General features: G+C 42.1%; 2 protein-coding genes and 1 pseudogene across 2 annotated transcripts in view; all 3 read right to left on the bottom strand.

Annotated features, from left to right (window-relative positions):
- Nucleotides 1-9,866, bottom strand: part of LOC139540006 (otogelin-like protein) — a 65,028-nt gene extending 55,162 nt beyond the window's left edge. Inside the window, exons 1-4 of the mRNA XM_071343493.1 lie at nt 9,734-9,866; nt 9,141-9,180; nt 8,787-8,832; nt 8,508-8,586 (exon numbers count right to left, since the gene is read on the bottom strand). Of these exons, the coding sequence (XP_071199594.1) occupies nt 8,508-8,586; nt 8,787-8,832; nt 9,141-9,180; nt 9,734-9,818 (250 nt within the window). The 5' untranslated portion in view covers nt 9,819-9,866. The remainder of the gene's footprint in view (nt 1-8,507; nt 8,587-8,786; nt 8,833-9,140; nt 9,181-9,733) is intronic.
- Nucleotides 9,867-11,443: 1,577 nt separating this feature from the next.
- On the bottom strand, nt 11,444-14,956 carry LOC139540002 (synaptotagmin-1-like; annotated as a pseudogene).
- Nucleotides 14,957-17,985: 3,029 nt separating this feature from the next.
- Nucleotides 17,986-21,602, bottom strand: calub (calumenin b). The gene is made up of 7 exons (XM_071343490.1): nt 21,411-21,602; nt 20,638-20,864; nt 20,339-20,532; nt 20,063-20,229; nt 19,918-19,978; nt 19,522-19,721; nt 17,986-19,419 (listed from the first exon to the last, which is right to left on the bottom strand). The coding sequence occupies exons 2-7, from the start codon at nt 20,859-20,861 to the stop codon at nt 19,315-19,317; spliced, it is 951 nt and encodes a 316-aa protein (XP_071199591.1). The 5' UTR covers nt 20,862-20,864; nt 21,411-21,602; the 3' UTR covers nt 17,986-19,314.
- Nucleotides 21,603-23,870: the final 2,268 nt, after the last annotated feature.

The following is a 23,870-nucleotide window of genomic DNA, read 5'->3' as shown; positions in this document are numbered from 1 at the left end:
CGGAGCCCTCCTTCGCGCCGATGTCCAGGCACGGCGTTCAGCCCGGCGCCATGGCCGGATCCAGGGTCTGGGCGGGGGCTACAACCTGCACCGGAGCCGCCACCGACACTAATCACCCCCCCTACCCTCCCTATTTGGTTTCAGGTTTTGCGGCCGGAGTTAGCACCTTTGGGGTGGGGTACTGTCACGCCCTGACCATAGAGAGCCCTTGGTTCTCTATGGTGTAGTAGGTCAGGGCGTGACTAGGGGGTGATCTAGTATATCTATTTCTATGTTGGTGCTAATGTGGTTCCCAATTAGAGGCAGCTGTTTATTGTTGCCTCTGATTGGGGATCATATTTAGGTAGCTATTTCCCCACCTGTGTTTTGTGGGATATTGATTGTTTGTTAGTGTGTTTGGGCACTACGTCCTCACGGTCTTTGAAAGTTTTGTTATTTTGTTTTGTTAGTTTCACTTATATAAATATGTGGAACTATACTCACGCTGCGCCTTGATCCGCTCATTTCCAAGATCGTGACAGTCTTGTCCCATACACACCTGGTTTTCAGTCCCTAGTCATTCTACATGCATTTAGCCCTCTGTTTCCCATCATGTATTTGTGTGAAATTGTTTGTTTGTGACGTGGATTATTATCGGGCGTTTTACTTTTGCCATGTTCCGTGTTTTTGGCACGTTATTGTTTTTATGTGCTGTACTTTGTGGAACGGAATTAAAGTGTGCCTGTTCACTACACTCTGCTCTCCTGCACCTGACTTTGCCTCCCGTACACACCATTGACAATTAGGTGCTTTTTTGAGCTCTCTTAGCTGTGTTGTTGAGGAACTGAAGCAAGCAAACGTGTTTGTTTTTTTAGGAACACATCGCTGCAGCCCCCCATCACACAATTACTGTTGTTGTTTTACGGAATCCAAAAACGGTCAATTATGAACCACGAAATGGGTCAGGTGGGCATAATTTGAAGGCTTTCACAAGGAGAAACAGACAGTAATTGTGGTGCTCATAGAATGGAGTCATGAGTTTCATACCTTCATACAGTTGAAGTCGGAAGTTTACATACACTTAGGTTGGAGTCATTAAAACTCGTTTTTCAACCAATCCACAAATTTCTTGTTAATAAACTATAGTTTTGGCAAGTCGGTTAGGACATCTATCATCTTTGTGCATGACACAAGTCATTTTTCCAACAATTGTTTACAGACAGATTATTTCACTTATAATTGCCTGTGTCACAATTCCAGTGGGTCAGAAGTATACATACACTAAGTTGACTGTGCCTTTAAACAGCTTAGAAAATTCCAGAAAATTATGTCATGGCTTTAGAAGCTTCTGATAGGCAAATTGACATCATTTGAGTCAATTGGAGGTGTACCTGTGGATGAATTTCAAGGTCTACCTTCAAACTCAGTGCCTCTTTGCTTGACATCATGGGAAAATCAAAAGAAATCAGCCAAGACCTCAGAAAACAAAATTGGAGACATCCACAAGTTTGGTTCATGCTTGGGAGCAATTTCCAAACGCCTGAAGGTACCACGTTCATCTGTACAAACAATAGTACGCAAGTATAAACACCATGGGACCATGCAGACGTCCTACCGCTCAGGAAGGAGACGCGTTCAGTCTCCTAGAGATGAACGTACTCTGGTGCGAAAAGTGCAAATCAATCCCAGAACAACAGCAAAGGACCTTGTGAAGATGCTGGAGGAAACAGGTGCAAAAGTATCTATATCCACAGTAAAACGAGTCTTATATCAACATGACCTGAAAGGCCGCTCAGCAAGGAAGAAGCCACTGCTCCAAAACCGCCATAAGAAAGCCAGACTACGGTTTGCAACTGCACATGTGGACAAAGATTGTACTTTTTGGAGAAATGTCCTCTGGTCTGATGAAACAAAAATAGAACTGTTTGGCCATAATGACCATCGTTATGTTTGGAGGAAAAAGGGGGAGGCTTGCAAGCCGAAGAACAACATCCCAACCGTGAAGCACGGGGGTGGCAGCATCATATTGTGGGGGTGCTTTGCTGCAGGAGGGACTGGTGCACTTCACAAAATAGATGGCATCATGAGGCAGGAAAAGTATGTGGATATACTGAAGCAACATCTCAAGATATCAGTCTGGAAGGTAAAGCTTGGTTGCAAATGGGTCTTCCAAATGGACAATGACCCCAAGCATACTTCCAAAGTTGTGGCAAAATGGCTTAAGGACAACAAAGTCAAGGTATTGGAGTGGCCATCACAAAGCCTTGACCTCAATCCTATAGAAAATTTGTGGGCTGAACTGAAAAAGCGTGTACGAGCAAGGAGGCCTACAAACCTGACTCAGTTACACCAGCTCTGTCAGGAGGAATGGGCCAAAATTCAACCAACTTATTGTGGGAAGCTTGTGGAAGGCTACCCCAAACATTTGACCCAAGTTAAATAATTTCAAGGCAATGCTACCAAATACTTATTGAGTGTATGTAAACTTCTGACACACTGGGAATGTGATGAAAGAAATAAAAGCTGAAATAAATCATTCTCTCTACTATTATTCTGACATTTCACATTCTTAAAATAAAGTGGTGATCCTAACTGACCTAAGACAGGGAATTCTTACTAGGATTAAATGTCAGCAATTGTGAAAAACTGAGTTTAAATGTATTTGGCTAAGGTGTATGTAAACTTCCGACTTCAACTGTATCACAGCCATTAATCTCAGTAACTGTTTTAAAGTCACCATTGGCTTCATGGTGAAATTCCTGAGCTGTTTCCTTCCTCTCCGTCAACTGAGTTAGGAAGGATGCCTGTATCTTTGTGGTGACTGGGTGTATTGATACACCATCAAAAGTGTAATTAATAACTTCACCATGCTCAAAGGAATATTCAATGTCTGCTTTTTTTTTACTCATCTATTTTTACTCATCAAATCAAATCAAATTGTATTTGTCACATGCAGGTGTAGACCTTACTGTGAATGCTTAATTACAAGCCCTTAACCAACAATGCTGTTCAAGAAATAGAGTTAAGAAAATATAAAACGAAATAAACTAAAGTAAAAAAAATAACAAATAAAGTAACACAATAAAATAAAAATAACGAGGCTACAAACAGGAGGTACCGGTACCGAGTCAATGTGCGGGGGTACAGGCTAGTCAAGGTAATTTGTACATGTAGGTAGTGGTAAAGTGACTATCGATAGATAATAAACAGCGAGTAGCAGCAGTGTAAAAATAAGGGGGTGTCAATGTAAATAGTCCAGGTGGCCATTTGATTAATTGTTCAGCAGTCTTATAAGCCATAAATTGTGACAGGTAGAAGCTGTAAAGGGGCATTTTGGTCCTAGACTTGGCGCTCCGGTACCGCTTTCCGTGCGATAGCAGAGAGAACAGTCTATGACTAGGGTGGCTGGAGTCTTTGGCAAATTTTTGGGCCTTCCTTTGACACCACCTAGTATATATGACCTGGATTGCAGGAAGCTTAGCCCCAGTGACGTACTGGGCCGTGCGCACTACCCTCCGTAGCACCTTAAGGCAACGAGCAGTTCCCACACCAGGCGGTGATGCAACCGGTCAGGATGCTCTCGATGGTGCAGCTGTAGAACTTTTTGAGGATCTGGGGACCCATGTCAAATATTTTCAGTCTCCGAAGAGGGAAAAGGTGTTGTCGTGCCCTCTTCAAGACTGTCTTGGTCTGTTTGGATCATGATAGTTCGTCGGTGATGTGGATACCAAGGAACTTGAAACTCTTGATCCGCTCCACTACAGCCCTGTCGATGTTAACGGTGCCTGTTTGGTCCGCCTTTTCCTGTAGTGCACGATCAGCTCCTTTGTCTTGCTCACATTGAGGGAGAGGTCATTGTCCTGGCATCACACTGTCAGGTCTCTGACCTCCTCCCTATAGGCTGTCTCATCTTTGTTTGTAATCAGGCCTACCACTGTTGTGACAGGTTACCTTCACTTTCTTGGGCACAGGGACTATGGTGGTCTGCTAGAAACATGTAGGTATTACAGACTCGGTCAGGGAGAGGTTGAAAATGTCAGTGAAGACACTTGCCAGTTGGTCCGTGCGTGCTTTGAGAACACGTCCTGGTAATCCGTCTGTCCCAGAGGCTTTGTGAATGTTGACCTGTTAAAAGGTCTTGCTCACATCGGCTATGGAGAGCGTGATCACACAGTCGTCCGGAACAGCCGGTGGTCTCATGCATGCTTCAGTGTTGCTTGTTTAGAAGCGAGCATAAAAAGCATTAAGCTCGTCTGGTAGGCTCGCGTCACTGGGCAGCTCGCGGCTGGGTTTCCCTTTGTAGTCCGTAATAGTTTCCAAGCCCTGCCTCATCCGACAAGCATCAGAGCCGGTGTAGTAAAATTCAATCTTAGTTCTGTATTGACGCCTGTTTGATGGTTTGTCTGAGGGCGTAGCAGGATTTCTTATAAGCGTCCAGATTAGTGTTCCACTCCTTGAAAGCGGCATCTCTACCCTTTAGCTCATTGCGGATGTTGCTTGTAATCCATGGCTTCTGGTTGGGATATGTACGACCAGTCACTGTGGGGACGACGTCGTTGATGCACTTATTGATGAAGCCGGTGACTAAGGTGGTGTACTCCTTAATGCCACTGGATGAATCCCGGAACATATTCCAGTCTGTGCTAGCAAAACAGTCCTGTAGCTTAGCATCCGAGTCATCTGACCACTTACGTATTGAGCGAGTCACTGGTTCTGCCTTCTTTAGTTTTTGCTTGTAAGCAGGAATCAGGAGGATAGAACTTTGGTAAGATTTACCAAATGGAGGCGAGGCAGAGCTTTGTATGCGTCTCTGTGTGTGGAGTAAAGGTGGTCTGCATTAAAGTCCCCGGACACTAGGAGCGCCGCTTCTGGATAAGCATAGTTGCTTATGGCCTTATACAGCTCGATGAGTGCGGTCTTAGTGCAAGCATCGGTTTGTGGTGGTAAATAGACGGCTACGAATAATATAGATGAGAACTCTCTTGGTAGATAGTGTGGTCTACAGCTTATCATGAGGTACTCTACCTCAGGTGAGCAATACCTCGAGACTTCTTTAATATTATACATCGCGCGCCAGCTGTTATTGACAAATAGACACACACACCCGCCCCTTGTCTTACCAGATGTAGCTGCTCTGTCCTGCCGATGCACGGAAAACCCAGCCAGCTCTATATTATCCGTGTCGTTGTTTGGCCACGACTCGGTGAAACATAAGATATTCCAGTTTTTAATGTCTCGTAGGTAGGATAGTCTTAATTGTATATCATCCATTTTGTTTTCCAATGATTGCACGTTGGCCAATAGTACAGATGGTAGTGGAGGTTTACTCACTCGCCTACGAATTCTCACAAGGCACCATGACCTCCGCCCCCTTTATCTCCGTCTTTTCTTCACGTGAATGATGGGGATTTGGGCCTGGTCTCGAGAAAGCAGCATATCCTTTGTGTCGGACTCGTTAAAGAAAAAAATCTTTGTCCAGTTCGAGGTGAGTAATCGCTGTTCTGATGTCCAGAAACTCTTTTCATAAGAGACGGTAGCAGCAACATTATGTACAAAATAAGTTACAAACAATGTGAAAAAAAATAAATAAAGAGCACAGTTGGTTAGGAGTCCGTAAAACAGCAGCCATCCCCTCCGGCGCCATTATTAGGGTACACAGGGCGAGAGAAAAAATATAGTAATCTAGATGACAGACAAACACATTCAATACCACCTTGCTCACTCTTGCCTGCATCTAGCTGATCTAGGATGTAATCATTACTCCAAGCAGTTGCAAAAGAGAGTTTCTCTTAGACAAATTCAGATATGTTTTTTCCCGTTTTGTTCCATTTGCTTCCGTATAAGAAAAGTTTTTCAACAGAATCGGCAGAATGAATCCACACATCCCTGATCACCCGCAAACACAGTTCACTTTCATAGCAGCCACATACAAACAGCATGATAACATTGGTCTTTGTATAACCCTTTCCCTTCGCTTGTGGACTTCAGTGCACAGCACAACAATTGTCTGTGACCAGGCAAAAAACACTTTCCAAGCCAAACCTTCATGCCATAAGCAATAACCGCTACACACAGCCTACATCGTTGTCACATATTAGCTACCGTCATAGTCAACATAGCTTCTAGACCTGATGTGTTAGTAAACCCGCTACAATCATGCAGTACAGTGTACAGCAAGCAGTTAAGCAGTTACATCGCCGGGCCCCAGTGGCAATAAAATAATAAAACCAAAAGCTTACCTTGACTTGGAAGAGTTCCAGTGTTGGATAACTATAGCCAGCTAGCTAACATAGCATCCCTCTCTGTTTGAATACTTTAAAGTATTACTTAAGTTGTTTTTTGGGGTATCTGTACTTTACTTTGCTATTTATATGTTTTTATACTTTTACTTTTACATCACTACATTCCTAAAGAAAGGTATGTACTTTTTACTCCATACATTTTCCCTGATACATAAAAGTATTTGTTACATTTAGAATGCTTAGCAGGACAGGAAAATTGTCTAATTCACACACTTAATCAAGAGAACATCCCTGGTCATCCTACTGCCTCTTATCTGGCGGATCACTAAACATATGCTTTGTTTGTAAATTATAGTGTTGGAGTGTGCCCCTGGCTATCTGTAAATAAAATTTAAAAACTAGAAAATGTGGCTCTGCTTTGCTTATTATATTGAATTTGAAATTATTTATACTTGTACTTTTGATACTTAAGTATATTTAAAACCAAATACTTTCAGACTTTTACTCAAGTAATATTTTACACTGGGTACTTTTCTGCGCCCACGGTTTACCACAGTATCTTTACTTTTACTTAAATATGACAATTGGGTACTTTTTCCACCACTGGGTGTTTGAGTAGGCTAAAATAGCTAGCTGCATTTGCTAGCTAAGTAATGAAAGTGAAAAAAATATCTCTCTCAAAACTGTTCAACTATTGTCTTTCTCTCTATTTGTGTTAACTACTCACCTCATGTTATGCACTGCAGTGCTAGCTATCTATAGCTTATGCTTTCAGTACTAGATGCATTGTATGATTTGTTGATTGGGTGGGAAACATGTCAGTTCATGCTGCAAGAGCTCTGATAGGTTGGAGGACATCCTCCGGAAGTTATCATAATTACTGAGCAAGTCTATGGAAGGGGGTGAGAACCATGAGCCTCCTGGGTTTTGTATTAAAGTCAATGTACCCAGAGAAGGACGGAAACTAACTGTCCTCCGGCTACATCATGGTGCTACCCTAGAGAGTGATGTTGAGGGTAGTGTAGACATTGATTCCAAAACAGTGTGTTTTAATCAATTATTTGGTGACGTGAATATATTTAGCATAGTTTTATCTAAAAAGTATACATTTTTTATGTTTCACTATTTTTTTTTAAATGAAATTCACTGAGGAGGATGGTCCTCCCCTTCCTCCTTTGAGGAGCCTTCACTGCATGCAACCTATTATGTGACTTGAACTTCTTAAGTATCCACACCTTTTTTTAAATTTTCACCTAATATGACATACCCTAATCTAACTATCTGTATCTCAGACCCTGAAGCAAGGATATGCATATTCTTGGTACCATTTGAAAGGAAACACTTTGAACTTTGTGGAATCGTGAAAGGAATGTAGGATAATATAACACAATAGATCTGGTAAAAGATAATACAAAGAAAAAACAAAACCGGTCTTTTGTATTTTTTCCTATCATCGTCTTTGAAATGCAAGAGAAAGGCCATCATGTATTATTCCAGCCCAGGTGCAATTTAGATTTTGGCCACTAGATGACAGCAGTGTATGTGCAAAGTTTTAGACTGATCCAATGAACCATTGCATTTCTGATAATTTTTTTAAATCAAGACTGCCCAAATGTGCCTAATTTGTTTATTAATAATAACTTTTCATGTTCAAAACTGTGCACTCTCCTCAAACAATAGCATGGAATCCTTTACTGTAACAGCTACTGTAAATTGGACAGTGCAGTTAGATTAACAAGAATTTAAGCTTTCTGCCAATATCAGATATGTCTAGGTCGTCCTGGGAAATTCTCTTGTTAATTTCAACCTCATGCTAATCGCATTAGCCTACGTTAGCTCAACCGTCCTGTGGACGGGACACCGATCCCGAAGAAGCACATTTTTACTCCTGAACTTATTTAAGCTTGCCATAATAAAGGGATAGAATACTTATTGACTCAAGACATTTCAGCTTTTCATTTTGAATTCATTTGTAAAAATGTCTAAAAGCATACAGTAATTACACTTTGACATTATGAGGTTTGTGTCTAGCCAGTGACAGAAAATCAAAATGCTATCAATTTTAAATTCAAGGGGTGTGAATACTTTCTGAAGGCACTTTAGGCCATGTGTGTGTGTGTGTGTGTGTGTGTGTGTGTGTGTGTGTGTGTGTGTGTGTGTGTGTGTGTGTGTGTGTGTGTGTGTGTGTGTGTGTGTGTGTGTGTGTGTGTGTGTGTGTGTGTGTGCGTGCGTGCGTGCGTGCGTGCGTGCGTGCGTGCGTGCGTGCGTGCGTGTGTGTGTGTGTACCTGAGGAGGCATCGCGGGCGGTGTAATTGTGTAGAACACTGCGAGGGAGAGTTGCTTCAGAGAGAAGAGGACTGAATGTCTGGAGAGGAGAGAACACTGATGATCACACACACATGCACAAACATGTGTAGTAAATTTGTATCTCTACCCCTGTGTGTAGTTGCACCAGTGTATGTATGTGTATGTGTGTGTGTCCTACAAAGGTGTCTTTGTGCTAGTCAGGGTGTTGTGTGTGTATGCCCTGACCTCATCTGCTTCTCTTAGGTGTAGTGTGCCTACCTCCTCCCCTAGGAGATCCCGTTTCCTCCGCAGTGCATTAGCCCTCCTGCACGCACGCACACACACACACACACACACACACACACACACACACACACACACACACACACACACACACACACACACACACACACACACACACACACACACACACACACACACACAGGACACACACACACAGCACAGGGAGATAAACATTCATTATGAGGAGAAACATGCAAACTGAAGTTAAGTGCACTTTTGACCACTTGAATACATCCAAACAAAACACGCACACGCATCAGTTTAGCAATGACATTGACGTAATAAATCCCCTGAGATTATGAATGTTTCTCGCTTCCTCTCCTCTCTCACCTCTGTAGTCTACTGTCTGTCTCTGTCAGTTGGCTCTGAGCTGCTGAACACAACAAAAAAACATCAGTAAAACCTCACACACCATCAAAATTATTACTTCATTGCACTATCACAACACATAAAATATCATCACATATATACCACAAGTCGACAAAACATATCAAATGTATTAATTTAAACATTAGAATTTAGGGTCACTGGGGCACATTATTGAACAGCAACAATTTAGGCTACACCTCTGAATGATTTACAAGACAGTATCGGCTCTAATGTATTCCTTTCCAAAGGAAAACATGTGTCAATCATATTTCCCCAAGGCCATAACGATGTCACTGCGGGGGGTTGAAACTCACATTTCAAACGTGAACAGTACAATTTGCCTATCATCCGATATTTCCTAAGGTTAAAACAGCAAAATATACCTTTCAAACTGTCTCGCGCATACAACACTGGTGCTAGTTTTCTGCTCTCTCTTTGACATTTTTGGAATCACTCTTAGAACGTCAAACGTTTATGTTGAAACAGTAAAGGTTATAGTACTCATCTAAGTTATGCATTTTGATATGATGCGAGTGTGACGCTGGGGGACTCACCGTGTGCTGTCAGCAGCTGGAGAACTGAACACCACGAAAGAAGAACCAGTATTACCCTACGTGGACCGTTCATCTCAGAGCTCATCCACCCGGAGGTTAACGGAACATTTCACAGGACAGACCGGAGAGTAGAGGAGGATCTCTGTTCGTTAGCGGACTTCCCGCGGTTCACGTCCACGCGCACATAGTTGAGCGTGCCCCTCGGATGGATGACGAGTGCACGAGTTCACCTGCGCGCAGGTGTGTGTGTGTGTGTGTGGGGGGGGGGGAATGATTTTGGTACCAAACTGGTGACATCAAACCGACTGAAAGGATATATTACCCAGTGGTGTAAAGTACTTAAGTAAAAGTACTTTAAAGTACTAAAGTAGTTTTGGGGGAAATCTGTATTTACTATTTATATTTTTGATTACTTTTACTTTTACTTCACTACATTCCTAAATAAAATAATGTACTTTTTACTCCATACATTTTTCTTCACACCCAAAAGCCCTCTTTACATTTTGAATGCTTAGAAGGACAGGAAACTAGTCCAATTCACACACTTATCAAAAGAACATCCATGGTTGGACACACCTACTCATCCAAAGGGTTTTCTTTATTTTTACTATTTTCTACATTGAAGAATAATAGTGAAGACATCAAAACTATGAAATAACACATATGGAATCATGTAGTAACCAAAAAGTGTTAAACAAATCAAAATATATTTTAATAGGGAACAAGATTCAAGATTGTTGGAAAAGCCAGGTGAAGCTGGTTGAGAGAATGCTAAGAGTGTGCAAAGCTGTCATCAAGGTAAAGGGTCACTACTTCGAAGAATCTCAAATATAAAATATATTTTGATTTGTTTAACACTTTTTGGGGTACTACATGACTCTGTATGTGTTATTTCATAGTTTTGATGTCTTCACTATTATTCTACAATGTAGAAAAAGGTAAAAATAAAGAAAACCCCTGGAATGAGTAGGTGTGTCCAAACTTTTGACTGGTACTGTATATTTAAAACCATATATTTTTTAGACTTTTGCTCAAGTAGTATTTCACTGGGTGACTGACTTTTACTAAAGTCATTTTCTATGAAGGTAACTTTACTTTTACTTAAGTATGACAATTGGGTACTTTTTCCACCACTGTCCCTACCCCATTGAAGTTGACATTTAAAATGGTTAAAGTAAGTTTAGGGTTAGGTAAGGGTTATGGTTAGGTAAGAGTTATGGTTAAGGTTAAGGGTATGGTAGGGGTTAAGGTTAGAGTATGGGTATGGATGTTCCAAGGATTCCTGATTGCAGTATCCACAGGAGAATAGTGGGCTACCTGCAAGTTAGAGAGATTCTCTGAGTTTAGGACACAAATGCAACAAATTAATTGACTGTAGGGCCTACTTATGATTACAAATATAGTCTTACTTTAGAGACAGTCATTTAACTTTAATAAAATTATAAATGAGATTGTATATGTGTGTGTTTTTGTGTTTGCCTGTGTGTGTGTGTGTGTGTGTGTGTGTGTGTGTGTGTGTGTGTGTGTGTGTGTGTGTGTGTGTGTGTGTGTGTGTGTGTGTGTGTGTGTGTGTGTGTGTGTGTGTGTGTGTGTGTGTGTGTGTGTGTGTGTGTAAGACTTGGACTCCCTCTGCTGGCCATTGATGTATGCCTATCTGATATGATTGAAAATGGAATGAGCAAAAATCTCTGAATGTTTAATAACATAGTATAATGTACATGTTTAATAGTATTATCATGATATACATGTTAATGTCCTGGATACATAATGCGTCTTAAATACTTTAAACAGTAGAGGGGGTTTGGGGTGGCACGAGTGGTGGTATTGTTAGAAGGTTAGTGGGGGTTGAGTAAGGCTTGATAGGGTTGCATACCAGTGAAGTATTGGGGGGTTAAGGAGTGGGATTGCTGATGAGGGTTCATGAGTGGTGGATGGGTATCAGGTATTTTGGAGTGCGTACGTGGGTAACAGTAGAGGCTGCTGAGGGGAGGACAGCTCATAATAATGGTCGGAAGGGAGCGAATGGAATGGCATCTAACACCTGGAAACCATGTGTTTGATGTGTTTGATACCATTCCACTGATTCCGCATTAATCCTCCCCAATTTGGTGCCACCAACCTCCTGTGGTGGGTAGGAGGGCAAAGTCAGTCTGCTACAGAGAGCTGCCTAGTAATATGACATCACGTCCTGGCAGCCAGTTCAGCATTGACTTCGTCCTCAGTTTTGAGGCCGTGCCATTGGGCGATGGGCCGGCGGGGGTTGGCCAGCATGTCTGACCAATGACGGAGCTCCGTGCCGCTGCTGGCTCCACCCAGAAACATCTTCCCGATGGCATCATTCTTCCCAATCTTATCATAGTCCAACACTGTCACTGCTACCTGCACCTTCTACACACAGAGAAACACAGACCTCTGCTCGAAGGGTTGATAAATTATAAAGGAATTCATTGTAAGGGATAAGTGAGCGAGAGAGAGAGAGAGAGTGTGTGTGTGTGTTGGGGTGTGAGTGTACCTGTATCTGTTCGAAGGGCACCTCGAAGCTGAAGGACTCGTTGTAGTAAGGGTTGAGAGTGTTCTTCTTGATGCTGGTTTTCTTCTTCTTCAGTCTTTTTCCATTCTGCAGTAGGTGGATCTTTACATAGGGGTCTGACAGAGGAGACAGAGATCAACCTAACACAAAAACGCTCTCTCTTTCTGTCTCTCGCTGTGTCTTTCTCTCTCTCACACAAACACACACCCAGCTCACCCGACAGTCCTCCTACGTCCATCTTCTTTAGGTTTTTTGCCTCGAGGACAACGATGCTTAATTTCCCTGCTGTAGGAACATCTCAGAGACAGACAGATATCACCCAGCTGCTCTGACTGGAGAGAGAGAGTGCCAGAGGTAAGTGCTTTGTGACTTTCTTTCCTATATATTTCTTCCTTCTCTCTTTTTTACTCTATCTATCCTCCTGGTCTCTCCATTCGCACCTCCTCTTTCTCTGCCTTCTTCAGCTCCCGGCACTCCTGTATCATCTGACTGAAGTCCAGGCTGCACATTGGTACTCGTAGTGCTCCAATCGCGTCATGTTTAGAGAAACGGTCAAAGTCATACACTGTCATCAGAGTCCTGCCTCCCAGCTCACTGTACAGTACCTACATACACATACAGCATACACACACACACACACACACAAATGCATGCATGCACACAGACACACACACAAAAATGTTGTTGAATGTGGGGTCAGGGTTAGGGTTTAGAGGTCAGAGGTCGGAGATTAGGCGTTATGGTTAGGCTACCTTGAAGGTGAAAGTCTCATTGAAGGTTGGGTTGAGTGTCTTCCTGTGGACTTTAGTCTCAAACTTCCTCTTCTTGTCTGGTAGTAGGTAGAGTTTAACATACGGGTCTGAACTTCCCCCCACATCCATGGCTGGGAGATCACAAGCCTGCAGGATACCATCTATAAACGGGGGGGGGGGGGGGGGAAGAGGGTAGGGAGAAGACCCACAGCTATAGCATGTGTCTGATGGAATAATATGTTGTTACTCAGTCCTGGTCCTCATTGGTTAGCAGAATCAGATGTGTTAGAGCAGGGATCGAACAAGGAGTTCTCACCGTGTTCTCTGTGAAGTTGTAGTCCAATGAGAACTCCAGTCTGCCCAACTTCACTTCCTCTTTAGGCTCCTCCTCCCTGCCAGTCAATCCAGTCTTTGTGTCACCCTCATCCTTTAGGGGCTATAGGACACACACACAAACACACAGACAAACCTGATACATACTAAGCAGCAGACCAACACAGCTTAAAAAACGTATTCAGGATCGGTGGGTCCCCTACGGGACGGTTGACCTAACGTAGACTAATGCGATTAGCATGAGGTTGTAAGTAAGAAGAACATTTCCCAGGACATAGACATATCTGATATTGGCAGAAAGCTTAAATTGTTCTTATTAATCTAGCTGCACTGTCCCATTTACAGTAGCTATGACAGTGAAAGAATGCCATGCTATTGTTTGAGGAGAGTGCACAGTTTTGAACACGAAAAGTTATTGATAAGCAAATTAGGCACATTTGGGCAGTCTTGCTAAAAAATTTTTTTACAGAAATGCAATGGTTCATTGGATCAGTCTAAAATTTTGCACATACACTGTTGTCATCTAGTGGCCAAAATCTAAATTGCACCTAGGCTGGAATAATACATTATGGCCTTTCTCTTGCATTTCAAAGACGATGGTAGAAAAAAATACAAAAGAACGGTTTTGTTTTTTCTTTGTATTATCTTTTACCAGATCTATTCTCCTACATTCCTTTCACATTTCCACAAAGTTCAAAGTGTGTCCTTTCAAATGGTACCAAGAATATGCATATCCTTGCTTCAGGGCCTGAGCTACCGGCAGCTAGATTTGGGTATGTCATTTTAGGCAAAAATTGTCCGATCCTCAAGGTTGTTGTTTTACGCCACGCTATTTATTAAAAGTTTGTGTTTATCCCTCCACAGAGAGTTGATATTACGCAATGTGTGTGTGTGTGTGTGTTTATGTGTACCTCAGAGTTGCCCCCCCCAGCTCAGTGTCCGTGTTCAAGCCGTTCTTTCCCTTCTTCTCCTTCTCTGTGTCCTTTACTTTCTTTTTCAGACATTTCCTCCACACACACAAACAGTATGACAACACCAGACACACACTCACCACGCATAGAGCTCCTACAGCCCAGGATGGCAGTGCACACACGCGCGCACACACACATAAGCATACGCACACACACACACGCACGCACGCACGCACACACACACACACACACACACACACACACACACACACACACACACACACACACACACACACACACACACACACACACACACACACACACACACACACACACACACACACACACACACACACACACACACAGACAATGTTAATATATCAAAACCAAGTGTTTTATATAACACCGGAGGGTTTCACCAGCTTGTGAGAATATTTTATTTATCAATTGAGTACTTTATGCACTTTAACGGCACTTTAACTTGGTTCTGACAATTAACTTAGAGCTTTGAAGGCTCTGGAAACCCTCCCCTGATTGGTTGTTACTCACTGTGGAGGGGGTGCAATTCGCTCATAAACTTTGTGGGGGTGTGGCCTCCAGGCCCAGGTTCTGGGGTTGCTGTGGCATTGGGGTTGATTGACAGGGGAGAGGGGGAGGAGCTGGGCTTTGCCTGCGTGCCCATATGACTGCCTGTCATCACCTAGGTCCTAAAGAGAGAGATAAAAACACACAGAGACATGTAGAGTCTGTCAAAATATGTAAATTATTGCATCCAAACTAGCTCTGTATTTAAATTTGAGTGAGTGGTTACATTTCCCAGCCCCATCCCTTAGAATACCAAACAAAGTGACATGGCAGGCTGTTTAAATAACATATTGTTTTATTTAAAAGTAACTCACAGTCCCGCAACATTCCAGAGGGCTGGCCAAAAATTACTGTAACTTTTCAAATAGACAGTGGTTATTAGAAAACTAGTGTGGGATACTGCAGCTGGCAGGAACATTGCATGCATCTGTAGCACATGCTGTTAACTTTAGATCCATATAAATGATCGCCACCATCTCATGGACTTCATAAAAGTGCATGTTTTGAGATACATCCAGACGTATGTGTTATAGAGTGGTTATAGATGTGTGTGTGTGCATGTGCGCGTGCGTGTGTCAGATGGCCTCTTGTGTTTCTGCTAGTCTGGCACTAAGACCTGCTGTTCAAAGGATACACAACCTTGTTCCCTGTCAAACCTGCTGACAACACAGCACATGGGGGAGAGGTGTGGAGGGAGAGAGGGGGACAGAAGAAAGGACATCATGAGTGTGAGATCTCTAAAGAAAGGATGTGAGAATGTTTCTGTCCAGAGTAGGAACTGTCCCAATTCACTTCCTACCCCTTCACGTTTGTTCTAAACCTTCTATGTTTTCAGATCTGAGTCGGGGAAACCGCCTCACTCAGCTCCTAACCATCATCCATGTTGGTGGCAAATATTCCATGAAAGCAGTCTACAACTACTGTAATACGCAATTACTGTACATTGACATCATCATATCAAACACTGTTGCTAATCAGGAAGAAAAACACTTTTGATATAATTTTTCTGTTTTGCTTATCTCCAGCATGCTATGCTACTAATGGGCACGTATTACAAGTGCATGGCAAGTCACTTCCACAGTGTATTGTCTCAGAATTGTTTATTCCATCATGGCTGAATTCTCTCACTCAGACTCTAACCCACTCTCTTTAGACCTGCCTGGTTAGAAGTTAGAGCTGCCTGGTTAAATAAAGGATTAAGATAAAGAAAACATACTGTATTTATATGCTTCTTATATCCCCTCATTTACAACCAAGACTGGAAATGACATTAACCCTAATCCACAGTCAAATATCTAACAGCAACACAATATTCTAACCCAACCCCACCATCACCTCAATACCCATCACTGACCACACCCTGGGAGAGAAAAAAAGAGAGAGAGAGGAGAGAGGGAGTCTTACCTGGGTGTGTGTCCTGGTTTTGGTTCTGTCTGGCTGCAGGGTGGAGAGAGGGAGGACTCCCAGGTACACCTCTGAACAAAATGAAAGAGAGAGCGAGCGAGGAGGAGGAGGAGGAGAGAGGAGAGAGAAGAAGATGACAACAGAGGTGGAGGAGGACAAAAGGGTTGACAGGAGGAGGAAAGAGGAGGGGAGATGAGGCAGTTTCTTGTATTTTGTTTTAACCTTCTGTTAATCCAGAAGTCTGAGACAAGGAGCACAGGTATGACAGGAAAAGGGGGATGAGAGAGAGGAAATGAAGGAGAGAGAAAGGGGCACGAGAGAGAGTGCATCTCTGGTTGGCTGTGTGTATGTGTGTGTATTATGTTGCGTTCGTAACCAAGTGGGAGTAGGGAATCTATCAGTTGTGAAGTCGTAATTAGATGCATTCACATGCTTTTAACTTGTTGAGAAACATTGATTGGCTAATGGCCAACAAGCTGCGTAAACCATAAACTAAAAGTACAGATATCATGCTTGTAAACAAATTATAGTGTCAAAAAATCTGTTCATGTTGATTTTTCCTAGTCGTATGTGATAAAATCCCAATTCCCACTTGGTTACGAATGCAGCATAAGTATGAGGATGTGTGTGTTCTGTCCATTAGGACAGGTCCCAGGGGGGTTGAGTCCCTCTGATCCAAGTCCCGTCCCTTGTGACCTCTGCTGCTCCCTCATAGGTCACCCTCGCCAGGACATGGATGAATATTCATGGTTTGGTGACAGTGCTTTTTATAGGCTTGATAGCATACTGAGAATTCAGCAGGAGACAACATCTACATTCCAACTGGATGACTGGTATTAATGTATACATGTCCCTGTGTAATTGCGCATGCATTTATGACATAGGCATTACTGTATGTGTGATTGTGTGTGCATATACTGAAAACCGGTATGCATTATGTTTCCGGTGGTCGATACCGTTTTGTCTCATATTGACTCTATGTATAGATGCTGCTGCCTGAATTAGAACTGTAGGATGCAGTTTCTGCAGCAACGCCGGTATCAAGTTCCAGCCCCACCGAGATAGAGATGCAGATTCACACACATACTGTACACACACACAAAGAGCTTAGACCTCTGTGGAGCATTGTGACTTCAACTCTGTTGTTCATCTTACTGATGATTCGGTGGACAGAGACGTTTTATCGATCTATGTGTTGATTCATGTCTTATAGGGAATTATAAACTGGGTGGTTCGAGCCCTGAATGCTGATTGGTTGACAGCCGTGGTACATCAGACCGTATACCACGGGTATGGCAAAACACTTTTTTTACTGCTCTAATTACGTTGCGAACCAGTTTATAATAGCAATAAGGCACCTCAGGGGTTTGTGATATATGGCCAATATACCACGGCTAAGGGCTGTGCCCAGGCACTCCGCGATGCGTCGTGCATAAGAACAGCCCTTAGCTGTGGTATATTGGCCATATACCACACCCTCGTGCCTTATTGCTTAAATGTACTCTGTGATTGGAGGCACTATAAGAGGGTCATTAATTTAGATACATTCACAGCATTCTATTCCGGTTTCATTTTTAAAAGAAACTGAATAATAATTTAATTGATCCGATGGTTCTAAAATATGTGGAAACATATTTTATTTAGATTGGTCTAAAACTTTTCACCCTATATAATACATAGCACCCATGGAAGTAGAATGATTCATTATATTTCTATTAAAGCAACCCCACACATCAGTACTCCGCAACATCCTTTTAATCAGAAAAACTCTTCTGCATATGATTGGTAACAGCACACACACTGTCGACAAAGCAACAGGTGACAATGTATGTACAGGGCAGTCACCATGGCGCTGCATTGTGTGTAAAAAAACAGCTATATCATATACATTATATAAGACGACGCAAACACTTTACTAGAACCCTCTGTCATACGGGCTACATAACATGTCATAAACAATCATACGGTGTCAATTTAGCACAACTGATTATACACCAACAGTCCTGACATTGTTATGGCAGTGTTAACCAGCCCTTATAACAAAGGGTTTAAGTGAAGTTGAACCAGACCAATAACAGTGGTTATAGATGGTCATACAGTAAGTGAGGGGCATTATACAGTTATGACAACAATAACTAAAGAAGCCTGAGGGAAATCTGACTTTAATAATCCTCCAAACATAGTGTAATATGTGTGTAGTGTGGCACAGCATAGAATTAAGCAGATTCCAAAATAAAACAGGATGTTCCAGCCCTGTACTAGCACAGGGCTATGAATATGTTGTGCTAATACAGGGACTAGATCAGAGATGTATGACCCAGGGGGTTCTCGGACTAAAGTTGAGAAACACTGATCTAACCCCTAATTAAGCATTACCAAGGGACACACAGGGGTCACCGAGAACCACTATTGGCCGATGCATGAAGATTCAGGCCCACTCCTTGGGCTACAACCACTAACCCTGGGAGGATTGGCCACATTGGTGGTATGTTTATCAACTCAAAGAGCAGTTTGTGATGGTAGCCCATAGAGTAGCCCACCCGTGTTATAGCGCCACTTCATAGTCCAACGCATAGCAGAATACACACAAGGCTATACACACACCAGGGTTGAGATCAATTCAGTTTGTTTTCTATTACATTTCACTTCCTAAATTGAACCCAACACGCAGTTAGGCACTTAATTACATGCATGATAGATTGTTTTTGTAACCTTGTTTGAACAAACACTACTGTATTCTATAAATCTTTATTTTTATTTTTTTAATAACAAAGTTGCTCTGCAAACAAAAAGACAAGCCAAAGGAAATATCCTTTCCATTGTCCGAGAGGGTGGTGGAGGCAGAGCTGGAACAAGGTGGTGTCCTGATCGTGTACTACTTAGTACAAAGTAATGCATTCACTAGTGTGTATAATAGGCCAGGAAATCAAATAAATTGTCCTTGGCATCAGAGTGAAAAACTCCATCTCAAATGTCACTCCATATAGTGCGCTACTTTTAAATTGGGATTTCAATTCCATGACTTGAATTGTAATTGAGCCCAACCCAGCATGGGAAGTGGAAGGGTTAGAATTCATTGTGTCTTGCCAAGGCTTCTCCAAAGTCAGTAGCCTGGCTACCAACAAAGAGGTCATACTTCTCAACGATCTCTGCCTTAGTCAGTTTGCCATCCTACAAAGGGAGAAAAACAATTAAGTGTTTAAGTATTTGCTTAAATGCACACACGATGCAGGCAACTAGCTCAAACATCAACATGTGTGTACACACACACACCTTGTCATTATCTGACTCGTAGACCAGGTGTTTGGCTTCTGCCTCTGCGTGGTCATAGTCTGAAGGCAGGATCCAGTCTTTGGTCTCCTCCTTGTCCATGCGGCCATCTTTGTTCGTGTCTCTGAACTCAGTAAACTGTTCTCTCTCTGTCCTCACCCACTCCGGCTCTGACGGATCCCCCTCTTGGTTATACATGTCACCTTGAGGATGGGAGAGAAGGGAACGAAAGGGGAGAGAGAAATGTCAATGAACCGCTCTCTGTTCTCACCCACTCAGGCTCTGCTGATGCTATAAATCGCACCTATGTCCTCCTCCAGGTGTATTAACATTTAAGAACTCCATGTATTATAGCAGGCATTAAATAACCCATGTACTTCTCCAGATGTTATAACTTACCTATGTACTCCTCCAGGTCTATGAAGCCGTCTCCGTTCTTATCGATGTCCTCCATGGTCTCCTACAGGAGAGTAGCGGCACAGAGTTGTTACTGCCTGGCTACCTTAGACAATAAATAAAACATTTAAGTTGTTTTATGACCTACCAGCACAACTATATCCTTCATATGGTCGTACTCCTCAGGATGGAGGAAGGCTGTAAACTCCTCTTTATTGGCCTTCAGGTCAGCATCCAGGTCAGACATTTTGAATCTCCTCTCATCGCGTGAAATCATCTGCCTGTAGCTGAAGCCATCCTCTGGGTCTGGATCATCTAAAAAGGTCACACTCACCAATTAGAAAAATCAGACCTTCCAGTAAAAAGGCACTGGTCAGGTGTAGTAGATTACATTCTTATACTCCTTTCAGAGTGTCCCCCGTACCCAGTATGTATCCATATGTAGCATTCTTGTACTCCTCCCAGGACACCAGTCCATCTCCGTTATGGTCATGACCTTTCCACTGGCGGTCCACGTCGTCATAGATCCACCTCTTTTGACTGTGTTTGATCCACTTTTTCATCTCCTCCACTGACACATAGCCATCCTTGTCCTCATCTATACGCTCTACCAACATACTGTAGAGAGAGAGAGATGGCGTATTAAACCATCTTTAATATACAAATCCATTTCTCACTTCTATACAAATGTAGCTGCTTCGAGTGTGTGTGTGTGTGTTTTACCCAAGTCTCTCCTTGCTCTCTTCTGGTGTGAGCTGATCGAAGGTCTTGGACTCGTCCTGTCCTAGAAACGCCTCGTGGTCGTAATCAAAGTTCTCTGCATCTTCATGGTCACGGTTGCTAAGCGGGTCGTCATGGTGGACGCGGTCCTTTTTCTCGATGGTGGGTTTACTAAAGGCATAGACCACGCACAGCGCAAAGCACATGACCAACGGCCGCAGCTCCATAATCTGACACACATACACACAGGAGCGAAAGCAGAGAGCGGCGTTAACTAACTTGGTTTACTACACAACAATATAGTTTTTGACAGTGCGTTTAGTTGACAGGAATTCGTCATGACTTTCCTTAGTTTAACTAATTCGGTGTTTCCCCTACTCATCTGTGGTTTCACCGTTTCTGGTTCAAATAAACAGGGTAGCTAGCTAATTTGTGAGTGCTGGGGCGTATTCATTACGGAAACCGTTTAAGAACCAAACAGAGCAAAACGAGAATTTCTATCAAACAAATTCAGGTAGGTCACTCCAAGTTTCGTTCCGTTTGCTTCCGTTTAATAAGCGTTTTGCAACAGAATCGGCGTAATGAATACACCCTTGGTACCGGTGCAGTTTGCAAGTAAACTAGCCCGATATCAGTTGTTAAACTAAATGTGGCTTGTCATTTGCACTGCCTACTTCAGTGTGTGTGTAACGTTAATGTTACAATAACTAAGCAGGGGGAAAAAAACATAGATGAACTGTGCATTTACGTAAGCCTAAAATAGATACTTTACTCACCACCAGTCTTTCGATTTTGAATATCTAGCTACTCCGGATACACACCCATCGTTTCCGGTCCTAAAAACTCGACCAGCCAACAGCGTTACATATGCGTGTGTGCCATGCCTCTTGTCCATTGGTCCACTTCAGGACAGCTTCGGCCTTGTGATTGGTCAATAACCGCCACGTCCTCAAGCTATGAGCTAGGGTCTTTGCTGTCAAAAACGATACTTGACGTGTCAAAAAGGGTTGTTGACTAATCAATCAGGACATGAATATGACTGCACGTCACATAATCATTTAACGCCTTCATACATTTTATAAAATGCTGTTTTTTTACGTAGTTATTGTACATTGATTACACATTCACATTTCATATGTCACAACGATTCATCGATACGTATGCTATGATGCTGGTAAAGTTGTTTCGCGCTCCTACGGTGCTGGTCATTTAAAAGGAAGCTAGCAAGTTCATGGATGCAAACAATGTTCTTCCCAAAAAACATAGAAAACGACATCTGTTTCAGTAGCTATATAGTTAGCTAGCTAACTATACAGCTAGGTGTCATAATCTAAAATAACCCTAATTTACAAGATAGTTCTTATTTATTTAATGGTGGTCGGGTCCATATATGTGAAGCTAGCCACAATAAGGATTAGCCATAATAGTGTATTTTGCGGTTAGCCTTCAAAATAAACGTATGTCATTGACAGTGATGCAAATGAATACAAATAGTAGAATTATGCCATAATTGAATAGATCATGCTAAACGAGGTTGGAATGTTATGTAAAATCAAACGACAATTTGTTAATTTGACAAAAATCTGTTGAAATCACACTGGAGTATTATACTTTAGAATTGCATTGGGGGCATACTTATTTCACTGTACAGCCTTACCTATGGTTTGTGGATCAATCAGTCTACTCAGTGACACCCAGAGAACATTAGCGTCGAAGCTCTAATTGCCGGACTCTGAAACAACTGTAAATTGAGACACATTTTTTGTCAACCTATGTGTATTGAACACTATTCCTAAGGAAAAACAATACTGCGTTGATGTTTTGGAGTCTGATAACTCAGAGGATGTTGGGAAAAATATCTTGGGTTTTGAGTAGACTGATACCCCATTTCATTGATCCCCAATCCTTAGGTAAAGCTGTACAGTGCAATATGAATGTCTATACACACACTAGGCTGACTGGGGTTTGCTTCTTGTGGCTAGCGTCATTAGCCAGATTAAGGATTAGGCATAATAGTGGCATTTGCTGTTTGCCTTCAAAATAAAAGTACCTATTTGAAAGTGATGCTGAAGGTTACAATTGACTGGAATAATGCCATATTTAGATTAGATAATGTTAAACAATGTTGGAATGTGAAACAATGGAATGGAGTATCAGTCTACTCGGTGACACCGACAGAACACAACTGTGGAGAGTTTACGCAAATATTAGCATTGTAGCTCTTATCGCGGAACTGTGACTGTGTGAAATCACCTTATAAGGTTAGCTTTGGGCAACAGGAATTACCGAAAGTAACACATTATAATACCAAAATGTTTTTCATTTTCATGTTCTAGTATCGAAAAAGTACCGTCAGTTTTGTTGATTAACTAGCTGGCTAGCTAGTTCAATTTCAATAGTCGAACAACAAGTGGCTACCTAGCTAATACTTACTCACAAGGATTTCTAAATCATTGCTAATAATGAAAATGACTGCAGTTTCTACTGGTCATTGTTTTCAGGCTGGTTGTATTGGTGCTAGCTAGGTTCCCCAGAAGTTGCGGTCGAACAAATAATGCCTGATTACGCGGTATTGTAAACGCATCGTCCGTGACCGGTGTTTGTTTGTTTGCAGACTTTTTTTGTACAGCTTTGACAGTGCTACTGATAGTAGCTTGCACGTGCAAATTCAGAACACAACATTCTATAATATAAGTGTTATTTTACGTGTCAAAGTAAAAGCTAATTTAACGCGTCAAATAGTGTTATTTGAAGTGTATATTTTTTGACACGCAAAGACCCAAACGCGTTCCACAATGAGCGTGTTAAACAAAATCACCTTCCCCATTCATGCAAATCAGCAGCACTTATCAGGCAGTGGGCGATGAATTGTCAAACACAACATTTATAAGATATTACGTATTTATTTTCACAACACGAACTTTAATTTGTTTTTTAAAACTACACCACACAACCAAGTTTAATAGTAAGTCCTACATTAGTACATCCCCTCTCAAACTGCATGCCCATCTCATCATCCATCACTGACATTTTAACTGAGTGGGGATATTAAGAAATTAAAGAAGCCCATTTCAGAGGTCGCCATAATAAATATATATACTGTAGGATAGAGATGTAAGCAATTCCAGGTTAATCAGGAAATATTAGTACTAGAATACAGTAATCAAGCACAACATGTCTAGGAAGCCTAATATTTATTTCAACACCATAAACAAGCAGTGGCGACCCCTCATTCA

Source organism: Salvelinus alpinus, chromosome 15, assembly GCF_045679555.1.
Source record: "Salvelinus alpinus chromosome 15, SLU_Salpinus.1, whole genome shotgun sequence".
In the NCBI taxonomy this organism is placed as follows: Eukaryota; Metazoa; Chordata; class Actinopteri; order Salmoniformes; family Salmonidae; genus Salvelinus; species Salvelinus alpinus.
Note: the sequence above shows the minus strand (reverse complement) of the source record. Positions and strands in the feature narration are given on the sequence as shown.